Raw genomic sequence first — 26,759 nt, forward strand, 5'->3', positions numbered from 1 at the left:
TGCTGATCTCTTTCCCCTCCCCAAACTCCACTCTCCCCATGCACTGTTCCGAAATCTCTAGGAATTTCCCAGCCTGGAGCTAGCAATCGTAGCAAAAATAGGTCAGTTTCCAGCAATGCAGACTTAATTTACCAGATGATAGCATGGAGTGCTGTTCTGTTCTATAGACCCAGCAGCAATAAACCATCATAATTCCATTTACCTAGAGCAGGAAATGTTATATCAATGCCTATAAAATGGCGATATGGACCATTATCCTTATCATCATTGCTGGGGCATTCCCTATCTTACTCTGCTAAACTGCTGGGAATTTATTCCTTAATTTTACAAGACAGAGGTAGCTAGAAGGAAATTTTCATAAGATCCCAGAACAAAACAACCCTCAAGATAAAGAACTACAATTAAATTATGGTCAGGGTATTAGATATAGGGTATTCTCAAATTTCAAATAATCATAATTTTTTTTAAAAAAAAAATCCTTGTCACTCCTACTTTAAATTTAACAAAAGTTACCACATGCGCATTAACATCTGCAGTTATGATCAATGCACACCATACATGGAATTAAATAATCCTTCTTTAGGGCTCTCTCAATAGCTTGCTCTCCATGGTGGTTACTGGCATGTGACTGTCTCCTCTCACAAGTGATTGGGCCAAAGTATGGCCACCCAGAATTTTGTCGTTCTCAGGTCTTGCAGTGGTAGTAGGTGGTTCCCGAAGCTCACTTGGTTCCATATTAATTTTGACGAAGACAGTGGGTTCTCCAAATGGATCCTGGGTGACACTGTGATCGTAACCTGGCTGTCTAAAGCCAGCGGGAGTTGGATACAGTCCATCGTTTATTGCTGGGGAGACCTTCTGGATGCCTGCCAGGGCCGTTGCATCTGCTGTGCCCTCTGGGAATGGTAGCTGACCTGCTGAGTTGCCCGGGTTAGATCCTGCCTGGCCTGCTGGAAGAAACCCCTCTTGACCTTCAGGGAGGGCTTCAGCCTGGCCTGAAGGGATCAATACGCCTTGCATTCCAGGGAGAATTAACCCAGTAAAAACCTGAGAAGGTGATTGCTGTGTGGGGAAACGGGAGAGAATGCATGTCAGGATCTTTAGACTATGAGCACAAATCATAGAGGAACACCCATGAAGCTGCCTTATACTGAACCAGACCATTGGTCCATCAAAGTCAGTATTGTCTATTCTTACTAGCAGCTACCACAGTGACATGAAAATGAACAGGAATAACTGTGCTTCCTGTTTCCAGTTTCTCCATAATGGGAAAGCGTAATGAGCTGAAGCCCCCTGGAAATCCTACTAAGCAACTCTTTCCACAAACACACTGCCAGAGTTTTCACTTGCCATTGTTCCATCTACCAGCAACTGTCCCCCAAAAAGAAGAAGAGTTGGTTTTTATATGCTGACTTTCTCTACCACTTAAGGGAGAATCAAACCAGCATACAATCACCTTCCCTTCCCCTCCTCACAACAGACACCCTGTGAGGTAGGTGGGGCTGAGAGAGTGTGACTAGCCCAAGGTCACCCAGCTGGCTTTGTGTGTAGGAGTGGGGAAACAAATCCAGTTCACCGGATTAGCCTCCACCTCTCATGAGGAGGAGTGGGGAATCAAACCCGGTTCTCCAGATCGGAGTCCACCACTCCAAACCACCACTCTTAATCACTACGCCACGCTGGCTCTGCCTTCACTGCCATAAGGGCTAGAGACTTCCTCTTATGTAAAATGAAAGCTGTGACGCTCCAGAATGCTGAATTCTCTAACCAGGACCAAATTCTGCATTTTTCCCTGAGTTTGCATGAAATGCATTCCGTCCTGGCGGCAGCAGTGCCCATAAAGGCCATAGTGGTTAGTAGCGTGCCACATCGGCCAAGTGGGCCGGAAACAGTCTGGGGTTGATAGATTCTGACACACCATATTATAAACACCATTATAGAAATCAAGTAGTGAGCTGTTTACCCCTTCTTCGGAACTGAGCACTGCACCCTAAAATTCAAATGAAAAAAGGGGAGGGGAGACAGAAGCAGTAAAAATTAAAGACAAACTGAAGAGAGATTTGTTTGTTTTTAAGTGAAAGGATAGCCTTACAAGGTTTCCTAAGTACCGATTTGCAAAATTCAGGCCAGGAACTGCCTTATCATGGCACATTATTTCATATCAGCTCGTTCAACCAATCAAAATATTTGATTCTGGGATTCAGTACTGAGGTCAGATGTTGACATCAAAAAGCCAGATGTCTGGCAATGTTCAAAATTTGCTGAGTATCATCTCAGCTGGTCTTATTTCCATGAAAGAAAAATTAATTTCTTAGTTTCAGGATCAGGGAGGAGGGAAGGGAGGGAAAAGGCCGGATTCTGTTTTAGAAACTGCAGAACGGTTACTTATATAAGGTGAATGCCGTTTCTAAATCACATGTTAGCCTCTTGGGGTTTCTTCACTGAAAAATTAACCAACTGTTATCAACAATCCAAATGACAGAATGTCATAGGGAGAAGACAGGAAAAACTGAGATATAGTATCATGAAGATGGCTGTGTGATTAAAAGACCAGCGTAAATGTCTAGATTCATCCTATGGAGAAAAAGTCCTCCACCACCCTATATGATCTCGCAAAATTTTACTTCCAGTTTAAATATCGAAGACACTTATCATTTTGAGCCAAGTCACGACAAAATGAGGTTAATAAATGTCTTCTGTTTCTGTAGAGCTTTTTGAGCACACAAGATACTTTGCAAACATGGGTCCAAATATGGTTGCAAATTGGATCCAACCCATTTTCTGCTGGAGAAAAAAGGAAGGGGCCCTCTTTACCACCAAAGAGCCAATGCTTGGGATCATGGGATCTGCATCGATAAGACATGTGACAGGGGTTGTAGTGTATAGGGGGAGTTAAGTGAGACTGAGTAAACCAGCTGGCATGATCCAACCTACCATCTATTTTTACAACTCTGTAATTTGTGTCACAGGTTATTTTAATGGTTATTTTTGTTTTTATGATATATTAGTTTTATTGTGGTTATTCATCATGGGGTCCCAGTTTTCTAGGAGAAAAGTGGGCTTATAAATGTTTTAAAGAAATATATAAATGGGGGCAGTCTTATAGCAATATTGATGGAGGTATGTCAGTCCCTTAACCACTGTGGTATACCAGTCCTTAGCCATTTAACACAATTTCATTCCACTTTGTATCTAATTTTTGAGGCTTGATGTGAAAAAAAAAGTAATGCCAGATCTGAGGGATGATTTCTTCATGATCTATATGCATTTCCCTCATGATGCTTGTTGGGGAACAGATGTCTCTAATAAGCTAGAGTCCAGTAGCACCTTAAAGACTAACAAAAATATTTTCTGGTAGGGTATGAGCTGAAGAAGTGAGCTGTGGCTCACGAAAGCTCATACCCTACCAGAAAATATTTTTGTTAGTCTTTAAGGTGCTACTGGACTCTTGCCCTTTTTGACTACTGCAAACAGACTAACACGGCTACCCACTATGAATTATCTAATAAGCTACTTTTGAGGCAGAAGACGGGATAATCTGTGTTTTCAGAACCTAAGCAATGCATTTATTTATGCCTTATTTCTTACCTGCGGTCCCATTTGTGCAAATAAAATTGGAAGTATCTGCAAAAAAAAAACCACAGCAGTAATAATTATATTTAGGTTATTCAGCTCTTTTGGTAAAATACAGATAAGACTTCCCTGGCACTGCTACTATATACTGTCTTAGCACAGCTATCAAAAAAAAAAAAAAAAAAAAAACCCCAACCACAGTAGTAGTCATGCTTGCCAATGGTAAATGCTGGGTAAAAACAATTTTTCAAGTAATTCTATACATAGGGGGATCACAGGCAAGGGATGACAGGACCACTCTGCTATTAAAAGCTGTGTAGAAGAGCAAATTTGGGGGGAGTGGTTTGTCTACCATTGAAAATTCTTTCCTCTACAGAACTCTTACAGGCACATGAATTATGCTGTCCTTTGCCCCTGCTTGCAGCAGTCTTTGGGCGAAAACGCATGGTTGCTTTAGCCTCCTTTATTCCATTTCAGCCAGGATTCAGCCAGGATCGAATGCATGCGTTTTCGCCAAACATCCGTTCAATCCTGGCTAAATCCTGGCTGAAACAGGGAATAAAGGCTAAAGCAACCATGCGTTTTTGCCCTTTGGTTCCCTGGTCTAAACTGATGCAAAATACCTACACAAAGGCTTTTTATGCTTGGCTGTTTCCCTTGCGTTCACCCCTCTGACGACTTTGGGACTTTGATTTGATTATGCATGCCGTTTCCGACTGTCAGAGGTCACCTCGCTCTCCCCCTGCATTTCCCCGCATTTTCGAATTCAAGATAAAACAGGTCTCTGAAAACGTGGGCAAAATGCAGGGAAACACAGGGGGAGAGCGAGGTGACCTCTGACAGTCATAAATGGCATGCATAATCAAAACAAAGACCAGAAGTCATCATCAGGGAAACAGCCAAGCATAAAAGACCAAAGTCTTTTATGCTGAAGTGTGCCTGCCTTGGTCCCCCTGAGGAGGAAAAAAATGTATATTTAAAAAGCACTTTCCCTAAGCACTCAGTACGCTTCACCAACCTAATCATAGGAATCCTGACCCGAAACTAGTAAGATCATTCGGTGCTGAGTCATGAGCCTAGTAATTTACATGCTATTTGCCTCCCTTCCTGTTCCTTTCTGGGTTCCGTTACCTCTCCTTCTCACCTGTCTGTCTTGGGGCAACCTACTTGTAACAATAGGCAGGGGAAAGGGTAAGTGATAGGACCTAGCAAGGAATGGAGCAGGAGGAACAGCCATTCTTCTCCTGCCATGCTAATCTTAGCAATGAGGGAACTCAGCCGTGTTCAAACTGCAGGTGGGTCACAGATTGTGAGCAGCATTCTCAAATGCTGAAGGTCTCAGCATCAATAACAAGTATAATTAAAGGCTGGTCCATTGGCCTGGTTCCATTCAGGTAGTAGTAATAATGGCTTGTTGAAGATGGGAACTTCAGCAAACTGTGTGTGGCCATTTTGGAAGCACATGGCCAAGATGATTTTTGATGGCAGGCTTCTCATTTACACCTCAATGCTATTTCAGCTCTCATTCTATCCAGTGTGGCATTATCATTGCTTATCCCTATCCTTTCATGAGTTCTCCTGTGAGGGAGTATGGGCTAACATCATCATCATCCTTCCCGCACACATATACTGTGGAATACATTGACTCCCAACCCAGCCTGCCTATGGGTTTCCTGAGACCCATTTGTTTGTTGGACCCAGTATCTCTTCCCTAAAGCAAAGAGCTGATCGGCTTTCCTCTACCTCATGTAGGAGATAATCTAAGAAACATCACTTTTGTGCCTGTAGGGAGTGCTCTACTGTAGGAGTGTACTTGGCTTGCAACCTCTCAACACTTTGTGATTGGCTTCAGCTCCAGTGTCAGCCATTTTGTGATTACCTCTCCCAGGCAGCCATTTTTTTGTGGTGCCTACTCCCAATCCTCAAAATAATAAAAGTATCCACAGGTAGAGTACCCCTTGATCTAGTGCATGCACACATAAAGAGATTAACAAACAAAACGGTAAGTAGTACAATGGTGAGACTTCTCATATTAATTCAATAGAATATTGAGAAGTTACTTTCATTTACATCACCATTCCCAACTTGTAGCTGTATCAGTTTATCTAGAAGGGCAGCTGAGCTTCACCATTGCACCAGCATCCTACTGCAACTTCCTACATGGGAATTATTGTGTTAATTCAGTAGATGGGAACTAGCTAATATAGACAGCTAAACAGGCTATAAAATACTTGCTTGTGGTGGTGGTGGTGGTAGCAGCTGATGTGGGACATTGATTCCGCCACCTGCTACAGGAAATGTCTGTGTTGAAGGAAATCCTCCGAGTCCTAACAGAGTAGCAAGCTACATGACAAGCAAGAAAGGATTGGAAACCATTAGAAACAATACCAAAAGGCATGGAGGACTTAACATCTTAGAATTAAATGCCTATATGTACATATGAAAACTCCTAATAGATGGCAAGATGTTATGTTTAATTCTAGAATTTAAAAAATGGCTGATGGATAGGGTTGTCAATTCTTGGTTGGAAATTCCTGGAGATTAGGGGATGGAGCCTAAGGAGGGATGGATTTGGGAAAAGAGGGGCCTCAGCAGGATATAATGCCATACAGTCCACCCTCTAAAGCAACCGTTTTCTCCAGGGGAACTGATTTCTGTAATCTGAAGATTGGTTGTACTTCTGGGAGATCTCCTGGAGGTAGGAAACCAGACAGCAAGCTTACTGTACTATGTTATTTATCTTTTGCTCAGACAGTTGGTGATTAGCAGATATTGTAGGTAGCATTGCTCTTTAATATTCATCCCTTTTCAAGAATAGATTTATTTGTGTCAATGTAGGGCCTGAACTTGGAAGATCCTTAGTTAGGACACTGATGGACATGGAGTATGTGTAAGGGGAAGAGATGTAGGTTCTCCGTTTCTTTAAATCAGCAGGTTAAAAACATCCAAGCAGAACATATCGAATCTTGATTGGAAGAAGCTAATTAAATTAGCAAGCCCTCTCTCATCAGATCACTTTCTTTAAATCCATTTCTTTAAATCAGCAGGTTAAAAACCTCCATTTCTTTAAATCAGCAGGTTAAAAACCTCCAAGCAGAACATATCGAATCTTGATTGGAAGAAGCTAATTAAATTAGCAAGCCCTCTCTCATCAGATCACAGAAGCTAAGCAGGGTCAGCCCTGGTTAGTTCTTGGGTGGGAGACAAGGGTCGTTTATTCATGGGTACTTTCACTCACATTCACCCCCGTCTGTCTTGGTTGTTCCTTGGAGTTATGCATGAGTTTTCCCTCCATTAGAGATGACCTTGCTGCCAGCCCTCACAAATCCCGGGACTTCCCATCCCTCTATTAACCCAATTCTTCCCTCTCCCCCGAGCTCAGCCCACTTGAAATCCCCATGCATAAGGCAAAGCAAAGGACACAGAAGCTTGGTTTCTCTCACAGCAATCAGACAGCCAATTACAAAGCAGCATGTCAAGGGGCAGGGATTCTAATACTTCCTGCTTCCTTGGAATTCTTTCTCAGCAGAAGGCTTTTGGGTTCTCCCCCCCCCCCCACAATTCCTTTCAAATAGCTCCATTTTTTGTTTTTGTTCTTAAAATGCTTTTTTATGCGGCAATTGGGTATGGGGGGACTTTTCTCTCACTACAGCCAATTACAAAGCAGCATTTCAAGGGGCAGGTATTCAGATTCTTCCTGGTTTGAGCTTGGAGACTGCTGGTGCATAGACACCCAACAGCAAAGTGTGGGTCCGGCGAGCAATAAACCTCATGTAAAACCCCCGTGCATAAATGACCCATCGAGGAAATCCAAGTTTATTACGTAGGGGCAGGCAATGGCAAACCACCTTGCCTTGAAAACCCTATGAGATCACCAAAGGTCATGGCAATTTGACGACACTTTCCATCACCACCTAGGTCTTGATGCTGTTTTTCAATCTGAGGACTAGGTCACCTATGGGCATGGAAGTCACTTGCTGCATCTCAGCACCTGGTTACTTAACCTCCTAGTAAGATAAAGGCATTGAGAACTTGATACAACCTGGCTTTTTAAATGCTGAGCTTCAAAGCTACAAAATGGGTAATTTTAAGTTTGCATAAATGTTTAAATTGTGTGATCAATAGGGGAGACTTTAAAAAAATGGTGATTGTTCCTGATTTATTCTTCTTACTTTAAAATGTCCTCCTTATTAAAAATACACTACATGAGAGTCAGGGTGGTGTAGTGGTAAAGAGCGGCAGACTCTCATCTGGAGAGCCAGGTTTGATTCGCCACTCCTCCACAGGAGCAGTGGATGCTAATCTGGTGAACCGAGTTGGTTTCCCCACTCCTCCACATGAAGTCACAGTTCTCCGAACTCTCTCAGTCCCACCTGCCTCAAAAGGTATCAGTTGTGGGGAGAGGAAGGGAATGTGATTGTAAGCCACTTTGGGACTCCTTAAGGCATAGAAAAGTGGGGTATAAAAACCAACTCTTCTTTTTCTAATGCACACTGCATAAATAAATATATTTTATTTTAAAACTGTGTATAGTTCCATGGAATATGCCCTTCCAAAATTTTGCATTGGCCATAGGAGCACTCTGTTATATACTTCTCCTTTTCTTGCTGTAAAGTCACAGCTGTCTTATGGCGACTCTAGGGTTTTCAAGGCAACAGACATCCAGAATGGTTTGTCATTGCCTGCCTCTGCCAGCCTGGTGTAGTGGTTAAGAGCGATGGTTTGGAGTGGTGGAGTCTGATCTGGAGAACCGGGTTTGATTCCCCACTCCTCCACATGAGCAGCAGAGGCTAATCTGGTGAACTGGGTTGGTTTCCCCACTCCTCCACATGAAGCCAGCTGGGTGACCTTGGACCAGAGTGTCTGTTGTGGGGAGGGGAAAGGAAGGGGATTTTAAGCTGGTTTGATTATCTCTTAAGTCGTAGAGAAAGTCAGCATATAAAAACCAACTCTTCTTCTTCTGCGTGGGCTGAGAGAGTTCTGAGAGTAACTGGCCCAAAATCACCCAGCTGGCTTCAGGTAGAGGAGTGGGGAATTGAACCCGGTTCTCCACATTAGAGTCTACCGCTGGTTACTAAGAGCTTGCTGTGTGTTTACTCCTAGTAAGATGCATATTCTCTTACATCCTGAGGACCCCCAGTGCCCTCACAATTATAGCTGGAGGCTCTTTTCTGCTTACTGTATTCATTTACTCTGCAGTGGTTTATTCTGCACTAATTAAAAGACAAGAGGGTGCATTTTTATTCTTTTGGTCCAAAATATGCTATAGATACATATTCATCCTTCAATGTATTATCAGTAATTTCAAAATTAACTTTACCACCTGCAGACTGTAAGCTGTCAGGCTGTGAGTTTTATGGTGCCCCAGTGACTATGTGCATGTATTTCCTGTCTGTGTGCTAGAGATGAGATACATCCTGGCCCTCCTCCGGGGTCCCATGCAGAGATTTAACTTCTAGAAATCTTGGGGAGAGAGAAGACACTCGAAAAACAGCAACTCTAGTAAATAACTTATATCCACAATATATTTTTTTAAAAAAACACCAAATGGCAGAATGGGGACAGAGCCCAGAAAATACAGAGAATCCCTGGTAAATAGGGAAACGTAGCACACATTATAGTCACCAAACAAACATTCACATTCACATTCACATAGGACCAATAAAAATGGTATCTTCCCAGCACAGTATTCGATAAAATAAATGTAGTGCTAGTCATTACACACTGAGACTGGATTTTTGTTTGTGAATTTAGAAACCTTGCAAACCAACAAACAAAAAACTGAATGCTGTTTAGAATGTAGGGGGGAACTTACAGTATTGATGTCTATTGGGATCATCTGTGTGAATGGCATCAAATTTAAGCCAGGGATGGGCTGTAAAACAAGGAATGGTTGAGGTAGTTTGCAAAGTGAATACTGAAAAATCATTTAAGTCCCAGTACATCAAAATATTGGTTAGGCAAAAAAGAAGAAAAATTAGCTAGACCCATTTGTAATGTTCATGCAGGGTATTCTGGAAGTTAGATTACACCCATTCAAACTCGTGAATCTCCACCTATCTATAGTTATTGCTCAGAATAACATGGCTCCTTTAGGTAACTTCATTTGATCCATTTGACCTTCAATGCCCTCTTGTGCGTTGAGTGCCAGCATGTTGTACTGGTTAGCGTGTCAGACTACGATCTGGAAGAACCAGGTTTGAATCTCCACTCTGCCATAGAAGTTTGCTGGGTGACCTTGGGTCAGTCACTCACTCTCAGACTAATGTACCTTACAGGGTTGCTGTGAGGAAATGGAAATAGAGGACAGGAGAATTATATGAGCCGCCTTGGATTCCCATTGTGGAGAAAGGTGGATTGTGAATGAAGTAAATAGTAATAAATAATGTGTTGACAATCCCGTGCTGCACTTATCTGTAAATAGGTAGTGGCCTAATCTAACCAATGACGCTAGCGTCCTGCAAGAATGGTTGAAGAGGGCCTTGAGAAATGAAGCAACTCTTTGGAAACATCAACCACACTATGACCTTTGGGGTCCTAATTGCCTACACAATCACCCCCGTCTACTGAAGATAAGGGGAATGTTTCTCCAGACAGTCAGAGGAATATATTTAGTGAAGTTGTTCAGTGAAAGTGATTAATATGGAAGAATTAAGGAGTCCCTAATTAGCATGTATGACAGCATAAGGAAATCAAGATGAGCCAGCATTACCTCCGGGATTAAGGTGCAGGAATTAAGTTAAATTAAGGTGCAGGGATTACATTCAGGAAGATGCTTTATAAAAGGAAAAGGACTGTGGATTGTACCATGATGTATAGATCGTATTGTCAGTTTGATGCATGTATCACTCTGTTGTGGTTTCAGTGTTTTCTACTACCGTAATTCCATTTTTCTTCATAATATGCACACCTTGTATCATGCCTAATAGGCTGTGCTCACTCAGATTTTGGTAATCCTCATCCTAGTACATTGCTCATTTGATATGTCTTCATATTGATTGTATCGACCAATACTATACTTGTTAGATGTATGAACTGTTATCAGTTCACAGTATGTAATCAGCTTTGAGTCTCTGTGAGATAGGTGAACTATAAATACAGCAAATAAATAAATAATAAATAACCTGGAGGGGGGGGAAGTCCTGCCCCTTTAACAGAAGCTTCATGGGATGTTATTTACCGGATGATATTATTTACCATCATGCTATGAAAAGCTTCAGCTGTCAATTTCCATAGAGTGAGCCTCTATTAATAGGGTTGCCAACCTCCAGGTGGTGGCTGGAGATCTCCTGCTATTACAACTGATCTCCAGCCAATAGAGATCAGTTCACCTGGAGAAAATGGCCACTTTGGCAATTGGACTCTATGGCATTGAAGTCCCTCCCGTCCCCAAACTCCACCCTCCTCAGGCTCCACCGAAAAAACCTCCCATCAGTGACGGAGAGGGACCTGGCAACCCTGTGTATTAAAGAGGCAGGACATATTTTTCTCCAGATTGTTGGCAACCCTTCTTGGTACAATGCGCCAAGAATTTTGTTCCAATTTGGAGCAGGATAAGAAGTTACAGGTGGGGATGTGTTTGCCACTGAAAACAACATACACATTTTCCAAATGTGGTAAAGATTCCATGCATGAAATGTAACATAATGTTAAAGAGGTAGAACAAAAAGTTCAATGAAAAATAATAGCTTAACCCAAGCAAAATTTTTGAACCCATCCCAAGCTTTCTTACTTGCCAGTTTGTCGTTCCTAGCTCTGACGGGATTTTTGGAAGAGTCACGGGGAAATTTATAAATGGCCATTCAAGTGGAGTAGCCTGTCAAAAATGACAAAAGGTCATATTGATCTACAAGTAGTTTAAAAATGGAATCCGACAAATCAGCTGTGAGTAATAGAGATAGCATAGCTTGAAAGATCTAAGTATTGATCATGCAATATAGCGCCCCCCCCCAAAAGTTATATCTGAGTAAACAACGATGAAAAGTCTTTCCTCAGAAGTAAATCCAGTGGAAATCAATGAGACTTATTTCCAAATAAATAACTTTAAGATAGAAGCATTCCCTTCTGAAATCACACCCTCTGTTTTTTTTCACACACCCCTTTTTCGCCACCTTTTTACTGTTGGTTAAAAAAAATCTGAAAAATACCAAAAAGGTTGGCATATTGCTAAGCACACCCCTACAAAGGAATCTTATTTCTTCTGCTTGCTCAATTTAAAAGCTTGTATAAAAGCAGCAATTGGGAAAGAATTATCTTCACATACTGTGCCCAGTTTCCTGAGATGGAACCTGACAGCAAATGTGTATGTCTTCAACCACAACACAGTAGCAGAAGCTCTGTTTGTAAAGGTGTCCAGCCACCACCATCCCCCAGAACTAGACCAAAATTTCAGATATACACAGGTCTCATTCTCTAGGTCCATTGGAACTCTTAGAATCATAGAGTTGGAATGTACCACCAGGGTCATCTAGTCCAACCCCCTGCACAATGCAGGACATTCCCCCTCCCCCTACACCCCCAGTGACCCCTGATACATGCCCAGAAGATGGCCAAGATGCTTTCCCTCTCACGATCTTCCTAAGGTCATAGAATCAGCATTTCTGACGGATGGCCATCTAACCTCTTCTTAAAAACCACCAGGGAAGGAGAGCTTACCTCCTCCCGAGCTTTCAGCCTACCCACAGCACCTTGCTTAATCAACCTTGGCAGAAGAGTTCTCCATCACAAAACAGGCTTCCTGCTGACGGAAGGCTGGCAATTGGCACTGATGTCTGATGATTTCTCTCTGCCCTAGTAATCCATGGCAACAAGCTGCACAGAGATGGCATGTTCCGTAGAGACGTGTTTTATGCATCTTACCTCATTTGGAGGCTGGTTTGTTAATGTTGTCTGATCTGGAACCAACTTCGCTGGAGGCAGCCCAAACACAGGTTTTGACCTTTGCTGCCATCAGAAAATAATAAAAAAATTAATAATGAAACAGTGTGCTCTTAAAAAAATAAAGATCACCCATCTATTTGCCCTCTGTTTTTGCTTTGAAAGAAAACTATATTATGTTGTTTATATTAAAATGTTCCTTTGAAATTTTGTCCCTGTCCCTGATACTTCTTAATTTCATTCATGAAAAAGAAATCTGTAGTGGATTATGGATGTGGTAGGGTTGCCAGGTCCCTCTTCACCACCGGCAGGAGGTTTTTGGGGCAGAACCTGAGGAGGGCGGGGTTTGGGGAGGGGTGGGACTTCAATGCCATAGAGTCCAATTGCCAAAGTAGCCATTTTCTCCAAGTGAACTGATCTCTATTGGCTGGAGATCAGTTGTAATTGCAGAGGATCGCCAGCTAGTACCTGGAGGTTGCCAACCCTAGGATGTGGCGTTCAAGCCTCCAAAATAGAACAGTGCAAAAGACTCCCATTTTTCTTCCTTCTATAACTTACAGTGCATGAGTGCCCCTTTTCCACCCCCTTGCTATCCTTTTCATGTAACTCCATTTGCTTCCCTTGTAATTCTTTCTATGTTTTCCCGGAGCAATCGACATTTCAAATTCAGTAGCAAATTAACTTAGCTCCGAACCGGTGGACAGGAATACAGAACTGAATCATTATCTTTTCTGCAGCAAGTGATCAAGCATTCTTGAGACAGCACAGGCCGCTGACCTGACTTCTCTTCACAAAATTAAACTTCAGCAATCTTTTTGAGAAGGGTATAGAAATACCTGGGTTTGCTGTGGATTGTTTCCCAAGGCTCTGTACCTTTGCAGCAGTCGTAATATCTGATAAATTGAACGGCAGACAGCTTTATGCAGACAGCTTTATTTGAATTCTTCATCGTTAACAGAAGCAATGTGAACTATTCAAACTGTACAATGTACAATGTGCATGCAAAGTTTTCCTTGTAATACAGCTGTTTTTTCATGCACGCACAACTGAAATTTAGACCGTCCATTTGCTAGCGCTAAAACAAATGTTTTGACTAAGGCAGTGATCCCAAACATGGCACCTGCTGGTGGGTCTCCTGGTACCTATTTGCTTCTTTGGGGAAGTGTCCCTTCTAGGGTTGCCAGCTCCAGGTTGGGAAAAACCTGGAGGTTTTTGGGGCGGAGACTGAGGAGGGCAGGGTTTGGGGAGGGGAGGGATTTAAATGCCAGAGAGTCCAATTGCCAAAGCGGCCATTTTCTCCAGGTGAACTGATCTCTGTCGACTGGAGATCAGTTGTAACAGTGGGAGATCTCCAGTTTGTACCTGGAGGTTGGCAACCCTCGTCAGTAATGGCTTTCTTCTACTTCATTGGAACAGGACAGGAAGTGCTTCAAGATAATTCCAGGGAAGCCTTTAGATCTGCAGAGAGCCCCCATTCAGAAACAGCTGTCGCCATCAAGGGAGGATGCCCGCCTTGAAACCTTCCTCCATTTTGTGATCCTGAGTATTTTGCAAAGTATTTTGCTACGCATACCTTTTGGCTGCGCGTAGTGGATTGCTTTAAATCCCAGTAACACCATTGAGAATAAAGTGCTTAACTCAACACCGCGGTTTCTTGCTCTCTTACCCATTTCCTGAAGGAAGATGGGTGCATGACAGGGGGAAGGGGAATCAGGGATGAGAAGGCTATTAGTGAAAGATTTAGCCTAAGGCATAAAGAAGATCCAAAGGATAAACACTTATTCTTAAGCAGGAGGGGGACTGGGAAAAGAGTGGGGTTGGATCCAACCAGCCTCCAAGGAACCTTTCTCCAACAAGATGCTCTTCTTCCTACAGAGCAGCCACTGAAGTCAGAGGAACTCTCTTTAGGGTAGAGGAAGGTTTCAAACTTTGCTCCGTGCAGTGGTAGGATAGTAGTACAAACCACCTCTTTGAAGCACAACGTTCAGCCCCCTGGGGCACAGATCACTGTGACGTCCTTCTTTGCAGGCCCTGTTGAACTTTGGGTACATTTGCAATTCATTTTATCAAGGCGTGTGCAGGACTTCCTGGCAAACAGGGCACCTCATTAATTGTAGAGGGGGGACATTTGAATTTGCTGCCTGGGGACACCAAAATGGCTTGGGTCATCCACATGCCTAATCATTCACAGTTGCCATGTATAAGAAGCATGGGCAAATTCTTCAGGTTTGGCCCTATTCTTTCTTGACCCAACAGTTTGGATGATAAGCCCGGGGAGAGCAGTGAATGATGGCAGTGAGTGGGAGGCGCTTAAGCCATCTTCTGCATTCTGGGATGCATTTGAAGCGCGTTCTGTATGACAGTACCAGGCTCAGAATGCCAGGCTTTTTCATCTCGTGTCTGGCAAGTGCCAGCAGATGTGAAGTACAGGGGGGCAAATTGCTCACACTGGGAAAAATTATGGCAGAGGCCATGCCAACAGGATCCATAGTGGATATATATATATATATATATATATATATATATATATTAAAAAGCTTTTCTAACAACAAAGCACACAGACAACCCCACATTACTTAAGACAATCCCACATTGCTTACTTCTCTGCTGTTGCTTGTAGCAAGGGCTCTACCAAGTTGGTTGACCTGAGGAATGAAGGGAATTCCAGATGTAATACATCAAAATATATCTGAGCATCACTTTATTTGCTGTTAATATTCGTCACTCATTTTTTAACTATTTTTTATTATCAACATTTAATCTTACAATAAAAGAAGGAAAACCCCATAGATATAACATTACTAAAAAAAATCAAATACTAATGATACAAACTATTTTTACAAAACTAACTGAAACAGTGCTAATATAACTAAAATACCTGTAGCACTTAATCAAATAATACTCTATCTAAAATCCGCATGATTATTATATCACTACCTCTCTACAATTTACACATTAGAATGCTTTCTCCATCCTTGAAATTGTTGAATTCGAGCAAGCATCCAGTTCTTCTGTATTTTTATCATTATTATGGTACGTCAACTTAATTAAAGCATAGGTTGGTAACCCTAAGGAGAGTAAAACAGGGTATAAATGAAGTAAATAAATAAATTTGAATCCAGATCTCTTAAGTCCTAGTATGACACTTTAACCTTTACACCACAAGGGTATTTACACCTCCAAATGCTTCTAGTTCTTGTGATATTAGAGACTTGCAGCTCTTCTAAGATGTTGGGTCACTTGTGAAAGGAACAGACAAGCATTATTTGCTGTCCATAATATGATTCATAAGTGAATATTACTTTAGAATATACAGAAGTGGACTGACAAAACCTTTCTGGTTGTTGTTTACATATATATTAAAAGAAAAAGTGATGTGCAGTCTAGACACACCCTTACAACAGAGATGGCGCTTGGGTTATTTTGTTATTTGTGTTATTCCGCACCTGAAAACAAGCAGTATTTCAAAGCACCCTAAAGGTGTGGTGAAAAGCATTCTAAAATTGTGCTGGGAAATCCTGCTGAGTCTTGTGCAGTAAACTGTGTGTTTGGAGGGTTCTGAAGTAGGCAATAATTTGCTAAGGTCAGGAATTCATGGCTAGACAGTAACTTCTGTCTCAGCCATTCCTCACTTTTTGGCATACTAGGTAATCACTGAAATTTCACAGGCAAGATAGAGACATCATAGGATTATCTCTTTTGTTCCCTTTCCTCCACTACCCCACCATTGCCTCCACTATGCTGCAGCAAGAATGCCGACTAGAGGAGAAGGTCGTAGGGAAAATATCACTCCAAGTCTTGTTCCATCTACACAGACTCCTGTTCATGGTGCTGGTATTGACCTTTAAAAGTCCTGTATGTCTTGGGGCCTGTATTCCTTAAGCACCCCCTACTCCCATACAAACCTTCCTGACTATTATGGCCATCTTCCAGGGCCCTGCTTTGGATGCCTCCATCAACTGAACCTAGATGGGCCTTCTTGATGATGGCACCAAAATTATAGAATTCCCTCCCCACAGAGTTTTGTCTATCAGTCCTCAATCATTGTCTTCTACCAGTGGATGAAGACTTCTCTGTTTCACTCAGCATTCTCTTACTCTCTCTTTTTTTTAATCACTGGTTTTATATTATATTCTATTTTTGAAGAAACATAGACCTAGAAGGGACCTCAAGGCTGATCTATTCCAACCCCTGCACAATGTAGGAAACTCACAACTACCTTCCATCCCCCACTCCCCCAGTGACCCCTGTTCTAAGCACAGAAGAAGGCAAAAAACCTCCAGGATCCCTGGCCAATCTGGAGGAAAATTCCTTCTTGACCCCAAAGTGGTGATTGGCGTTACCCTAGGCATGTAAGAAAGGGCCACAAGAGCCAAGCACTGACTTATCCTTTCTTGCCCTCCCTTTCATGATCTGCCTAAGTTTATAGAAGCAGCCTTGCTGTCAGATGGCAAAAGTTGATTTTTAATTGCTGTCCACCTTGTGGGGCCCTAATTGGAAGGAAAGGTGGGATACAAATCTCCTTCCCTCTCAACTATGCCCCAATATACTATGCCAAGAGAATCCCATGGGATCCATGGGGTGTGCCTTGGCTGGTAGAAGTTTGGGGAAAGCAGAAATGGCATCACTGATGCATAGGGTTGCCAGCCTCCAGGTACTAGCTGTAGATCTCCTGCTATTACAACTGATCTCCAGCCGATAGAGATCAGTTCACCTGGCCGCTTTGGCAATTGGACTCTATGGCATTGAAGTATCTCCCCTCCCCAAACCGCCCTCCTCAGGCTCCGCCCCAGAAATCTCCAGGTATTTCCAACCTGGAACTGGCAACCCTACTGATGCACGAGGGGAAATACAAGGCAACATATACTAAATAGGCCTCCTCTCTTTCCCTCATTTATCTAGCCATAATGCATTTGTGGGCATGGGATGCATCACGAACAAGGGTAAACTGCTGGGAGGAAATCCAGTGTAAGAAAACTTATTCAAAAAGGCAAGAAATCACATGATGAAATGCAAAGAATCTTGAAAATCAAGTTTGCCTTAGATTCAAAAAGCACGTTGTTAAATATTTTACCAAGCAACAGCTCAAAATATATTATGAATTATTTATGTACATGGTGACAGCAGGAAGAGTGGTATGTGTGAGAAAGTGGAAAGCAGAGGAGTGCCCAGAAGTAACTGGATGACTAAATAAATTAACAGAGTATGCAAATATGGCTAAATTGACGTCCTTAGTACATAACAGATCAGATTCTGAGTTCTATGCAAAACTGAATGTATTCTTTAACTGTGTGTGTAAAGTGCTGTCAAGCCGCAGCTGACTTATGGCGACCTTTTATGGAGTTTTCAAGGCAAGAGACTAACAGAGGTGGTTTGCCAGTGCCTTCCTCTGTATAGCAACCCTGGACTTCCTTGGTGGTCTCCCATCCAAATACTAACCAGGGCTGACCCTGCTTAGCTTCTGAGATCTGACGAGATCAGGCTAGCCTACACAGCCAATAATTAATGATAAAAAGAGAAATTAAGAATTTTAGTAACAAAGGTATTACGAGATATAAAAATATAAGCAGAATATAAAAGAGCGTTAATTAAAGAAGGCAATAATTGAATTGTAACTATAAAATAAGTTCCAATATAATGTAATAATTAGGGTTGTGCAAAAAAGAAATTCAGTAAATGTCAGGTTCAGGTTTATTGGGCCCAATTGTTTTGGTAAACCTGGAATAAACCGAATACCCATACCCGTAAATATTGGCATTTAGCTTATTATTGTGTTTACTGAAAAAAAATCACATTATAGGTTATGGGAATTTTTTCGAAGCTTCTGCGGAGGCATTTTTGGAGGCCAGGTTCCCAAATTTGTAGTGTGGCTGCAAGGAACTCTCCTTAGATGGCCACCAAAGTTTGGTGAACTTTGGGACAGGAGGTCCAATGTTATGGGCCTGCAAAAGGGTCACCCTCATCCTCCAGGCATTTGTGAGCCAAGCTGACAATCGGTTTCAGTTTCAGAAGTTCAGTGTTGCCGAGGACTGGCGGAAAGAGCCAATTGCCAAGCTGGCACCTCAGAGTCTGGGAGCTGCCTTCGTATCTGGGGTGCATAGCATGATGTCCATGCAAATCAGCTTCCAAACCGAGGGGAAAGGCTTAAATGCAAGAAAAATAAGGGATGGAAAACATTTCTTTTGGTGGCAAATGACATCCTGTGAACAGTCATTTATTGTGGTCATCAAAAATCTAATTTCAAGAGATGGTCACAGTGCGGGGAAACAAAGCCTCTACTTGGGGCGACCTTCAGTTTGAGAGCAGGTTTTCAGGGGGGGGTTAAGATCAGAGCCAGCTGAAGTCTTGACCACAGGGGCTGTCTGAAGGAGATTGCTCATCCACGTGGATGAAGAAATCTACTTTGGAAGCCTGGTGGTCAGCAGCTGATGAACCTGGCTCTTTTTAGTGTGAGGGTATATCCCTCCGGACAGGACTTGATGAGCCCCATCTTTTTAAAAGCCCTTATGATTGATCTCGATTAATCCGCTGAATGGTTGGTCAGACCAAATTGGCTCCCATTACATGATCCCCATTTCAAAAGGGCCCTTACTATGGGGCCCTAGCAAAACCAGTCCAAAAAAAGATAGAAAACTGGGAGAAAGCACATAGCCTTGCCTCTGAGAAAAGACAAATAGCTGAACTCGAAAAAGCTGAAAAATTATTCGGCTTTTTCAGGAATCGCCTATTCGGCTTCGGGGAGATCTCCAGGTTTTGGCATTCAGTAAACCTAAAGTCCGAATATTGCCAAAATAGCTAGTTTCGGGTTTATTTTTGGTTCCGGTTTATTGATATGCACAACCCTAGTAATAATTTGTTTGTTTATGTTTGTATGTCTATGTTTAGTTTGGAAAATATTTTTTTTTTAAAAAGATAACTTATGAACTGCCTATTTATTTAAATGTGGTAGTTGGGCTTCTTCTGACCCAACCACTGACCAAGCAATTCATGTCTTTCCAGGAGATATTATTCCTATTCTCTTTGAATCTCGGAAAACTCTTTAAAATTATACAAACATACTTCCTGATTCATTGTATTCTAGTTAGTAACTGTGTGGTCCAAGGTACTCCAGTTACTAGAAACACCTAGAAAATGGGACATCTGTATAGCTGTCCTTCTCACAGGAAATACAGATTGTGACTCCAAATAGTTAAGGAATTTCCAGCCTATCCAGAAAGCTGTATGGCACAGACATACTTAGTTGCTAAGTCAGAAGGGAAACGTTATCAAGCATTGTATCCCCCATACCCATGATTAAGGTAGTTCTATGCAATCCACACAGCTGAAATCTGGCACATCTAGTTCATGGCACTGTCCTAGATCTGCCTGGAAGGGGGACACCTGGAATCTCATCCTACAGATGGAAACAAGAGATGTACTCCCAAACATTCAAGATATTTCCAGGTAGGGTTGCCAACTCCAGGTTCAGAAATACCTGGAGATCTGCGGGTGGAGCCTGGGAGAGTGTGCTTTAGAGAGGGGAGGGACCTCAGTAGGGGATAATGCCATGCAGTCCACCTTCCAAAGCAGCCATTTTCTCCAGGAAAAGTGGAATAAATGTTTCAACTAAATAATAAATAAGCAATTTATGTAGTCTGGAGATCAGGTGTAATTCCAAGAGATCTCCAACTCCCACCTGGAGGCTGGCAGCCCTGTTTCCAGGCCACTGAAATCTGGTACATGTGCACAATGATGATTCCTAGAAATGTATGGCAAATGCCACAGTTTTGCATCTGACAGTAAAAACTGGAGGCATAAAATTTATTTGCAACAGAGGTAACATTTCAGTACCGAAGGAGCCATGTTGTACATGGGGAGGGGTAACTCCAGTTCCAATTCAGGGTTAGGTTTGTAGCAGCCAGAGCCCTAGATCTGAACTTGCAGAACACAAGTTGAATACTGTGTGCACACCAGTACAGACAGACACTCTATCACATTTCTATCTTTCCTTCAAAGAGCTTAAGACAGTGTACATTTTATCCACACAGCTACCTCATAAATTAGGTTCAGCACCATAGGTTGAAAGAAAGTGACTGGCAAGGTTACCCCATGAATCTTTATGACAGATTGGGGATTTGAACCCCGGTCTCCCTATTATTCACCCTACTGAGCTTACCAGACATGTGTGTTACCAGAGAGAGAGAGAGAGAGAGAGAGAGAGAGAGAGAGAGAGAGAGAGAGAGCAAACTGAGTAAATTAAAAGCTACTTACTGGCAAGGCGATTGTCAATCCCAGAAGAGAGAGAAACAGAATTACCATCTTCATGTTTCAAATTGGTACCTGCATGAAGGAATCAGAAATCTTGTTTTGTTCTGTGTCTTTTAAGCACACAGTTACTCACCATGCAAATTTCTGTCTTGGCTGCTACATGCAACTCTTACCGTGCTGCTGTACAGCAAATCGGGAAAGAATAATAAAATAGTTTGGTTCCCACTGTGTTGATGAAACACTTCTCCTTGTGGCAGGAAGATTTTTGAGATGCAAAGGCCTCCTGCGAGTATTTAAACTCTCTCCTAAAGAGGCAGTCATCAGAGAAGAACCCGCATGAAGTCATTTTCGTTTCACACAGTGCCCAACATCTTATTAACAGCAAGTAGCATTATGTCACAGAGTGTCTGTGGTCACTGAGGGAAATCTCGGGCAGATGAAATGGCATCAAACAGAGAATAAAATTGAGAATGAGCTAAAGACAATTGAACCTACTTTTCTCAGGAGAAACCTTATCTCATTTATAGATCTTCTAGCTTCTCATCCAGTTTGGCCATTGTAGGAGGGGACCAAATTACACGGGCAGTGTTGTATAGTGGTTAGAGTGTCCACTAGGATTTGAGAGACCCAGGTTTGAATCCCCTTCTGTCATGGAAGCTTGCTGGGTGACTTGGGCCTGTCAATCTCTTAGCCTTTCTTAAAAGCTTTCCCCCAAATTGTCCAGAAATTGGTCTGGCTAGATCTCTTGAGGAAAGGATCTCTCAAGGAAAAAAATTCTACTGAAAGGCAAAAAGCAAGTGATTTTACCCTTTTCTGCCCCATATCTCATGCTTACCAAAGCAACGCTACACTCAGGGAGTGGGAGATGTCACAACCTAAATATGTAGTAGATTTTGTACTGAACTATGTAGAAAAATCTGAAACCCCATAGATGGAGTTAAAATTTTGGTTATTATAGCGCATTCCTGAGGCTGGGACAGCGCACCTAAGAAGCCTCCTCAGAGGCTTCCTGGCCACCATGGAGGGGAGAAAAGCCTTTTTTTCTGAAATGAAAAAAAGGCAAAAAGGCTTCCCCCCCTCCCACTCCATAGGGAAAAACGGGCTTGTGCCACCTCAAAAGGAGGTGCAGAACTGCCACCATCCCAGGGGGCATTCCATGATCAGAAAGAACGCTGAGTGACATAGTAAGAAATCAAAAAGCCAGGCAGTAAACATGTTTACGTGAAAGTCTAGCAGAACTCAGTGGTGCTATTTGGTCCAGAATAAACAAGCTACAAATCCTATTTCTACTAGCAAATCATTCTTTGCCCTTTAGATTTTATTGTTCTTCATCAACAATACCTTTTTGAAAATACAGAATTGTTCACCAGTTTTCTGACAGCTTCTTGCCCTCTATGAATGCCATTTCATACACATGGAACACATGAAGCTGCTTTATACTGAATCTCACCCTTGGTCCATCAAAGTCAGTATTGTCTACTCAAACCGGCAGCAGCTCTCCAGGGTCTCAGGAAGGGGTCTTTGACATCACCTACCTACCTAGTCCCATTAATTGGAGATGCCGGGAATTGAACCTGGGACCTTCTGCATGCCAAGCAGATGCTTTACCACTGAGCCACAGTCCCTCCCCAGTTGCCTGCTCGCTTATTTTCTGTCTCTCTACTGATCATACTAAAAAGAACGAGCAGCTTCTTGCGTTCAAACCACACTTAATTCTGGAATTTGGTAATTGGCCATCATACTGTAATTAATGGTCTAGTCAGGGCTAGGATGTCCTCAAGATTCTTTTTTTTAAAAGGTTATAATAGAGATGAACGCATCCTCAGCGAAGCAGCCAGCACAGTTAATTATTTTGTAATAATGCAGGAGGGGGAAATGACAGATCTGATTAGTGGTGCATAATTTTCACTTATGCAGCTTTTCTATAAGAATGCAAAGAAACTAATTTTTGCCCATCTAGGTTAAGAATTATACATAATAAGTGGGCTATTCTGTAGAGGTGCACAGCAAGCACAAATGTGATTCATACGGTGCTTAGTATAAATATATACAATGAGTAAGAATGAGGCCACAGGTTTGATTCACAAGGTGCAACTAATCCCTACTGATCTCCTGAAATAGCGACTGGATTTGGATTACCAATTTTGTCTCTCTCTGTGTCTCCCCCCTCTCTCAGACTTTCAAGAGGAGAACATCTGCATCTCTTTCCATCTCTTTGTTAAATAGCTAGATGTTGCCTTTCCTGTCCTAGTATGAATTTCTTTACCAATAGAAGAAGTGGTGGTTTTTATACCCCGCTTTAGGTAAAGGTAAAGGTCCCCTGTGCAAGCACCGGGTCATTTCCTGACCCATGGGGTGACATCACATCCCGACGTTTACTAGGCAGACTTTGTTTACGGGGTGGTTTGCCAGTGCCTTCCCCAGTCATCTTCCCTTTACTGGTAAGTTTTAGTATTTGGCTAATTTTCAGGTTTCCCAAAAAATTCAGATCCATTATAGTCTATGGGGATTTTTTTTCAAAGCTCCTGGGGGGCAGTTTTGGAGGTAGAGTCCCTAAATTTGCAGCATGGCTGCAAGGGACTCTCTTTAGACGGTCACCAAAGTTTGGTGAACTTTGGGACAGGGGGTCCATGTTTATGAACAGCAAAGGGGTCTGTCGTAGCCCAGACCTCGACAGGTGAGAAATCATCAGAAGAAGAACCATACCAGGAAAAAACCAGCCTTCCCTGACCCCCAGTCAGCTGAGAATTCAAGCCAAGAGGGACTCCAACCAGAAGGACTACACATCACTCCTGCTGAGGTTTCGAGAGTGGATGCAGAACCAGCGCTGACCCAGCTCCAGCTGGAACTCTGCCGACCCAAGACCCTCCCAGCTCACCTAAAAGTGTTCAGACAACGGGGAAGAATGGAACTTTAAGCTAAAAGGCGCAGTGCCCTCTTAACAGCAGTAAGGAGACGTCTGGAGGGCTGCAAGTCATCAGAGGATGAGAGCTAAGTAAGCAGAAAGCAACTTAAAGCCGTGCCACAGACTCACTGGTGTTGCGAAAGCAACTCAGCAAAAGAGCTATTGGCTTTTTCCACTGATGGTTCCCTGACACAACTCCCCAGACTTCTGTCTCTTGGACTGGATTCCTGACGTTGCTCTTGCATGACGATTTGGCTATTGCCTTCCATCCTTCCGAGGTCGGTAAAATGAGTACCCAACTTGCTGGGGGTAAAGGGAAGATGACTGGGGAAAGCAATGGCAAACCACCCCATAAACACAGTCTTGTGCCGCTTTTTTGGAGAATTTTCTACTTTGTGTATGTATCGGATATTTTACTGGTCACAGACCGTTTTAATAAACTGTACTTCCATAAACACAGTCTGCCTAGTAAGCGTCGGGATGCGACGTCACCCCATGGGTCAGTAATGACCCGGTGCTTGTACAGGGGACTACCTTTACCTTTTATGTGCCTTCAGTATTATCACTTTCTTGTCCAACGTCCCTAGCATAAGCCTACCATAGATAGATTCTGGACAGTGAATGGCATGGAGTTATGTTCAGTGAAATGCCCTTTGGATGACTTCTTGATGGATAGATTTTACTCATGTGTTCACCACAGCTGTGGTCAGGAAGGAATTATTTCCCAGATTAGTTTGACTAGTGACATGGGCAAGGGAGGCTTTTCTCGCATTATTTACCTTGGCTTGCATGCATTGTTTTGCTGAAGCGGTGGCACCAAAAAAACACTCTTGCAGGGGACGTGATCTCTACTTGTGGCTCACTGTTGGCTCAGCAGTTTGATATAACTTGCATTCTTTGGTGGTCTGTGTGTATGTTTGGTTATAGTGTAAGCTGATACCTGAACTGAGGATCTGTTAGTCACTGTGACTTAATAGTGAGGAAGACTGCCTAGACTGACTATTGGTTGGGGGGGAAGGGGTGCTTGAAAGTGGACCGGTTCAGCTCTACATAGGGTGAAAACAATAGATTTCAACACTATAATGGTGAGGTTTTGATGAATAATTCTAGATGAAAACATTGTACCACTTTCAAGAACCAAAATCATCTCAAGATGTTAGATATATCTTTCTCATTTCTCAATATCAATTTTGGAAAAGTTTTTACTAATATTTCCGTGGAATTCTGTTGATATTCACTGTCATTGTTGTTAGATCAGGTCTGTTCAAGAACATCAGGTTTACCTGGCTTTGATTTTTATTCTTACTAGTTCTTATCCTTCATGGAGAACCAGCAACAAAAGACGGGCGAACCTTGCAGTGTCTTGTGTTTTTCCTCCCTCTACTGGTAATGCTAGGAAGTGCAGCTTGCTGCAAAATGTTTCATCTTTCTGTTTTTCAATCGTTAATACTGCCTATCCGACAGCTTGGTTGATGTAAAACACACATTATGATTTTTAATTCCTGCCAGAGGCAGTTGTTGCCCCAGAGATGCCTATCCTTTTTTTTTTAATTGCCCAGCAACCCACAACTTGGAGCCACTTCCTTTCCTTGAAGAGGGCAATTACATTATTTATTCGGTGCCCGTTGAACAGAAATGCCAGCAGATGGAGTGAGGCCCCCCTGTCCTGAACTGGGGGGGGGGGAGCAGCAGCAGAGACGATTCTCCTCCATGTCACCTTAACAGGAAAACAGCCCTGCCCAAGTTGTGATCTGGTCTCTTTGATCCCACGGTTCATTCTTGGGGAAGCCTAGATAGTAGCATGCCTTGCTGAGTGATCCTGGAGGAAATATTTCCTCCACAAGATTTTTAGAAGACATAAGTATGCTCAGATACAATTAAAGAGACTTTCTTTTTAGCCTTCCTTATGGTAACACTTGTGCCAGGCAATTAGACTTGGAGACTTTATTATAAAAGTGCAGCCACATGAAAGCCATATAAGATAACTCAGAAGATTTCACGTCTGCCATTCTTCTACAGGTGTGATGTTTATTTTTCCACATAATTCTATGAGGAACCATAATGAGTTGAAAATAACTGTGGCAGGTGATTAGGACAGGCAAATGCTCAAGATCTAGTCCAGACGCTGTCCCAGATGTCTGTGGCATTTTGTTACATGCACAATAAATGCTAGTATGAACAACGGCATGCTTCCTAACACCCTGCGCATTCACACTGCACTGCTCTCTCCACAACGTGTTGGGAATTAGGGAGAGATTCCCCAGTCCACCATTTTGTTTGGTTCTCAGCAAGGCAAGGAGAATGGGCAAGTGGGAGCATCTTTCCTAACATGATGTTGGGTCCCTCTTCCAATATTAGTAGCATCAAAAGGAACCATTTGTGCACACCACAGTATTCTTGTACCTTCTTTCTGAGAACCAGAATTCTGTTTTCGAGAAGGTGTCGCTGAGCTGTGAGAAAAAAGGACTTGCGAAGAGGGAAACAACAGTATCGTCTTGGGTTGGAGTTGGAAGATATCACCAGGTGCAAGAAAGAGTTTAAGATGTGGTAATGAGGAGACATAATATTTTACAGGGATTATGGGATGGTTGGACAACCCCAATAGCAATGCCCTGTTACTTCATGAACGTAGTTAAGTCCTTTCACTTCTACATACTTCAGTTTTACACCGTTTAATTGTCATAAACAGGTCATGTAAAATTGTTTCAACAAGTGGAATCCTGTAAGGACTTGCAGGAGGCATCTTATTTCCCCCTCTCCTACTATTTCCTCTTTCCCTCTCCTGAAAGCCCCATAGCCACTCCCCTTTTCCTGCTTCCTGTCTCCTTCTAGGGTTGCCAATCTGGAGATCTCTTGGAATCACAAAAGGATCTCCCAACTACAGAGATCAGTTCACCTTAGGGTTGCCAGCTCCAAGTTGGGAAATTCTTGGAGATTTGGGGATAGAGCCTTGGGAGGGAGAGGTTTGGGGAGGGAAGTGACCTCAGTAGGTGTCATAGAGTCCACCCTCCAGCCATTTTCTCCAGGGGAACTGATTTCGTTCATCTGGAGAACAATTGTAATTCTATGTGATCTCCAGTCCCCACCTGAAGGTTGGCAACCCTAGTTCCCCTGTCAGAAATGGCTGCTTTGGAGGGTGAGGTCTATGGCATTATAC

General features: G+C 42.6%; 1 protein-coding gene across 1 annotated transcript; it reads right to left on the reverse strand.

Annotated features, from left to right (window-relative positions):
- Window positions 1-520: 520 nt before the first annotated feature.
- Window positions 521-20,825, reverse strand: AMTN (amelotin). The gene is made up of 10 exons (XM_056848841.1): window positions 20,701-20,825; window positions 15,051-15,095; window positions 13,287-13,343; window positions 12,433-12,516; window positions 11,306-11,389; window positions 9,389-9,448; window positions 5,809-5,916; window positions 3,589-3,624; window positions 1,964-1,990; window positions 521-1,062 (listed from the first exon to the last, which is right to left on the reverse strand). Exons 1-10 carry the CDS (start codon window positions 20,752-20,754, stop codon window positions 580-582), a joined length of 1,038 nt encoding a protein of 345 aa, XP_056704819.1. The 5' UTR covers window positions 20,755-20,825; the 3' UTR covers window positions 521-579.
- Between the last annotated feature and the right edge of the window lie 5,934 nt (window positions 20,826-26,759).

The sequence above is a fragment of the Euleptes europaea genome, chromosome 4 (assembly GCF_029931775.1).
Source record: "Euleptes europaea isolate rEulEur1 chromosome 4, rEulEur1.hap1, whole genome shotgun sequence".
Lineage (NCBI taxonomy): Eukaryota > Metazoa > Chordata > Lepidosauria > Squamata > Sphaerodactylidae > Euleptes > Euleptes europaea.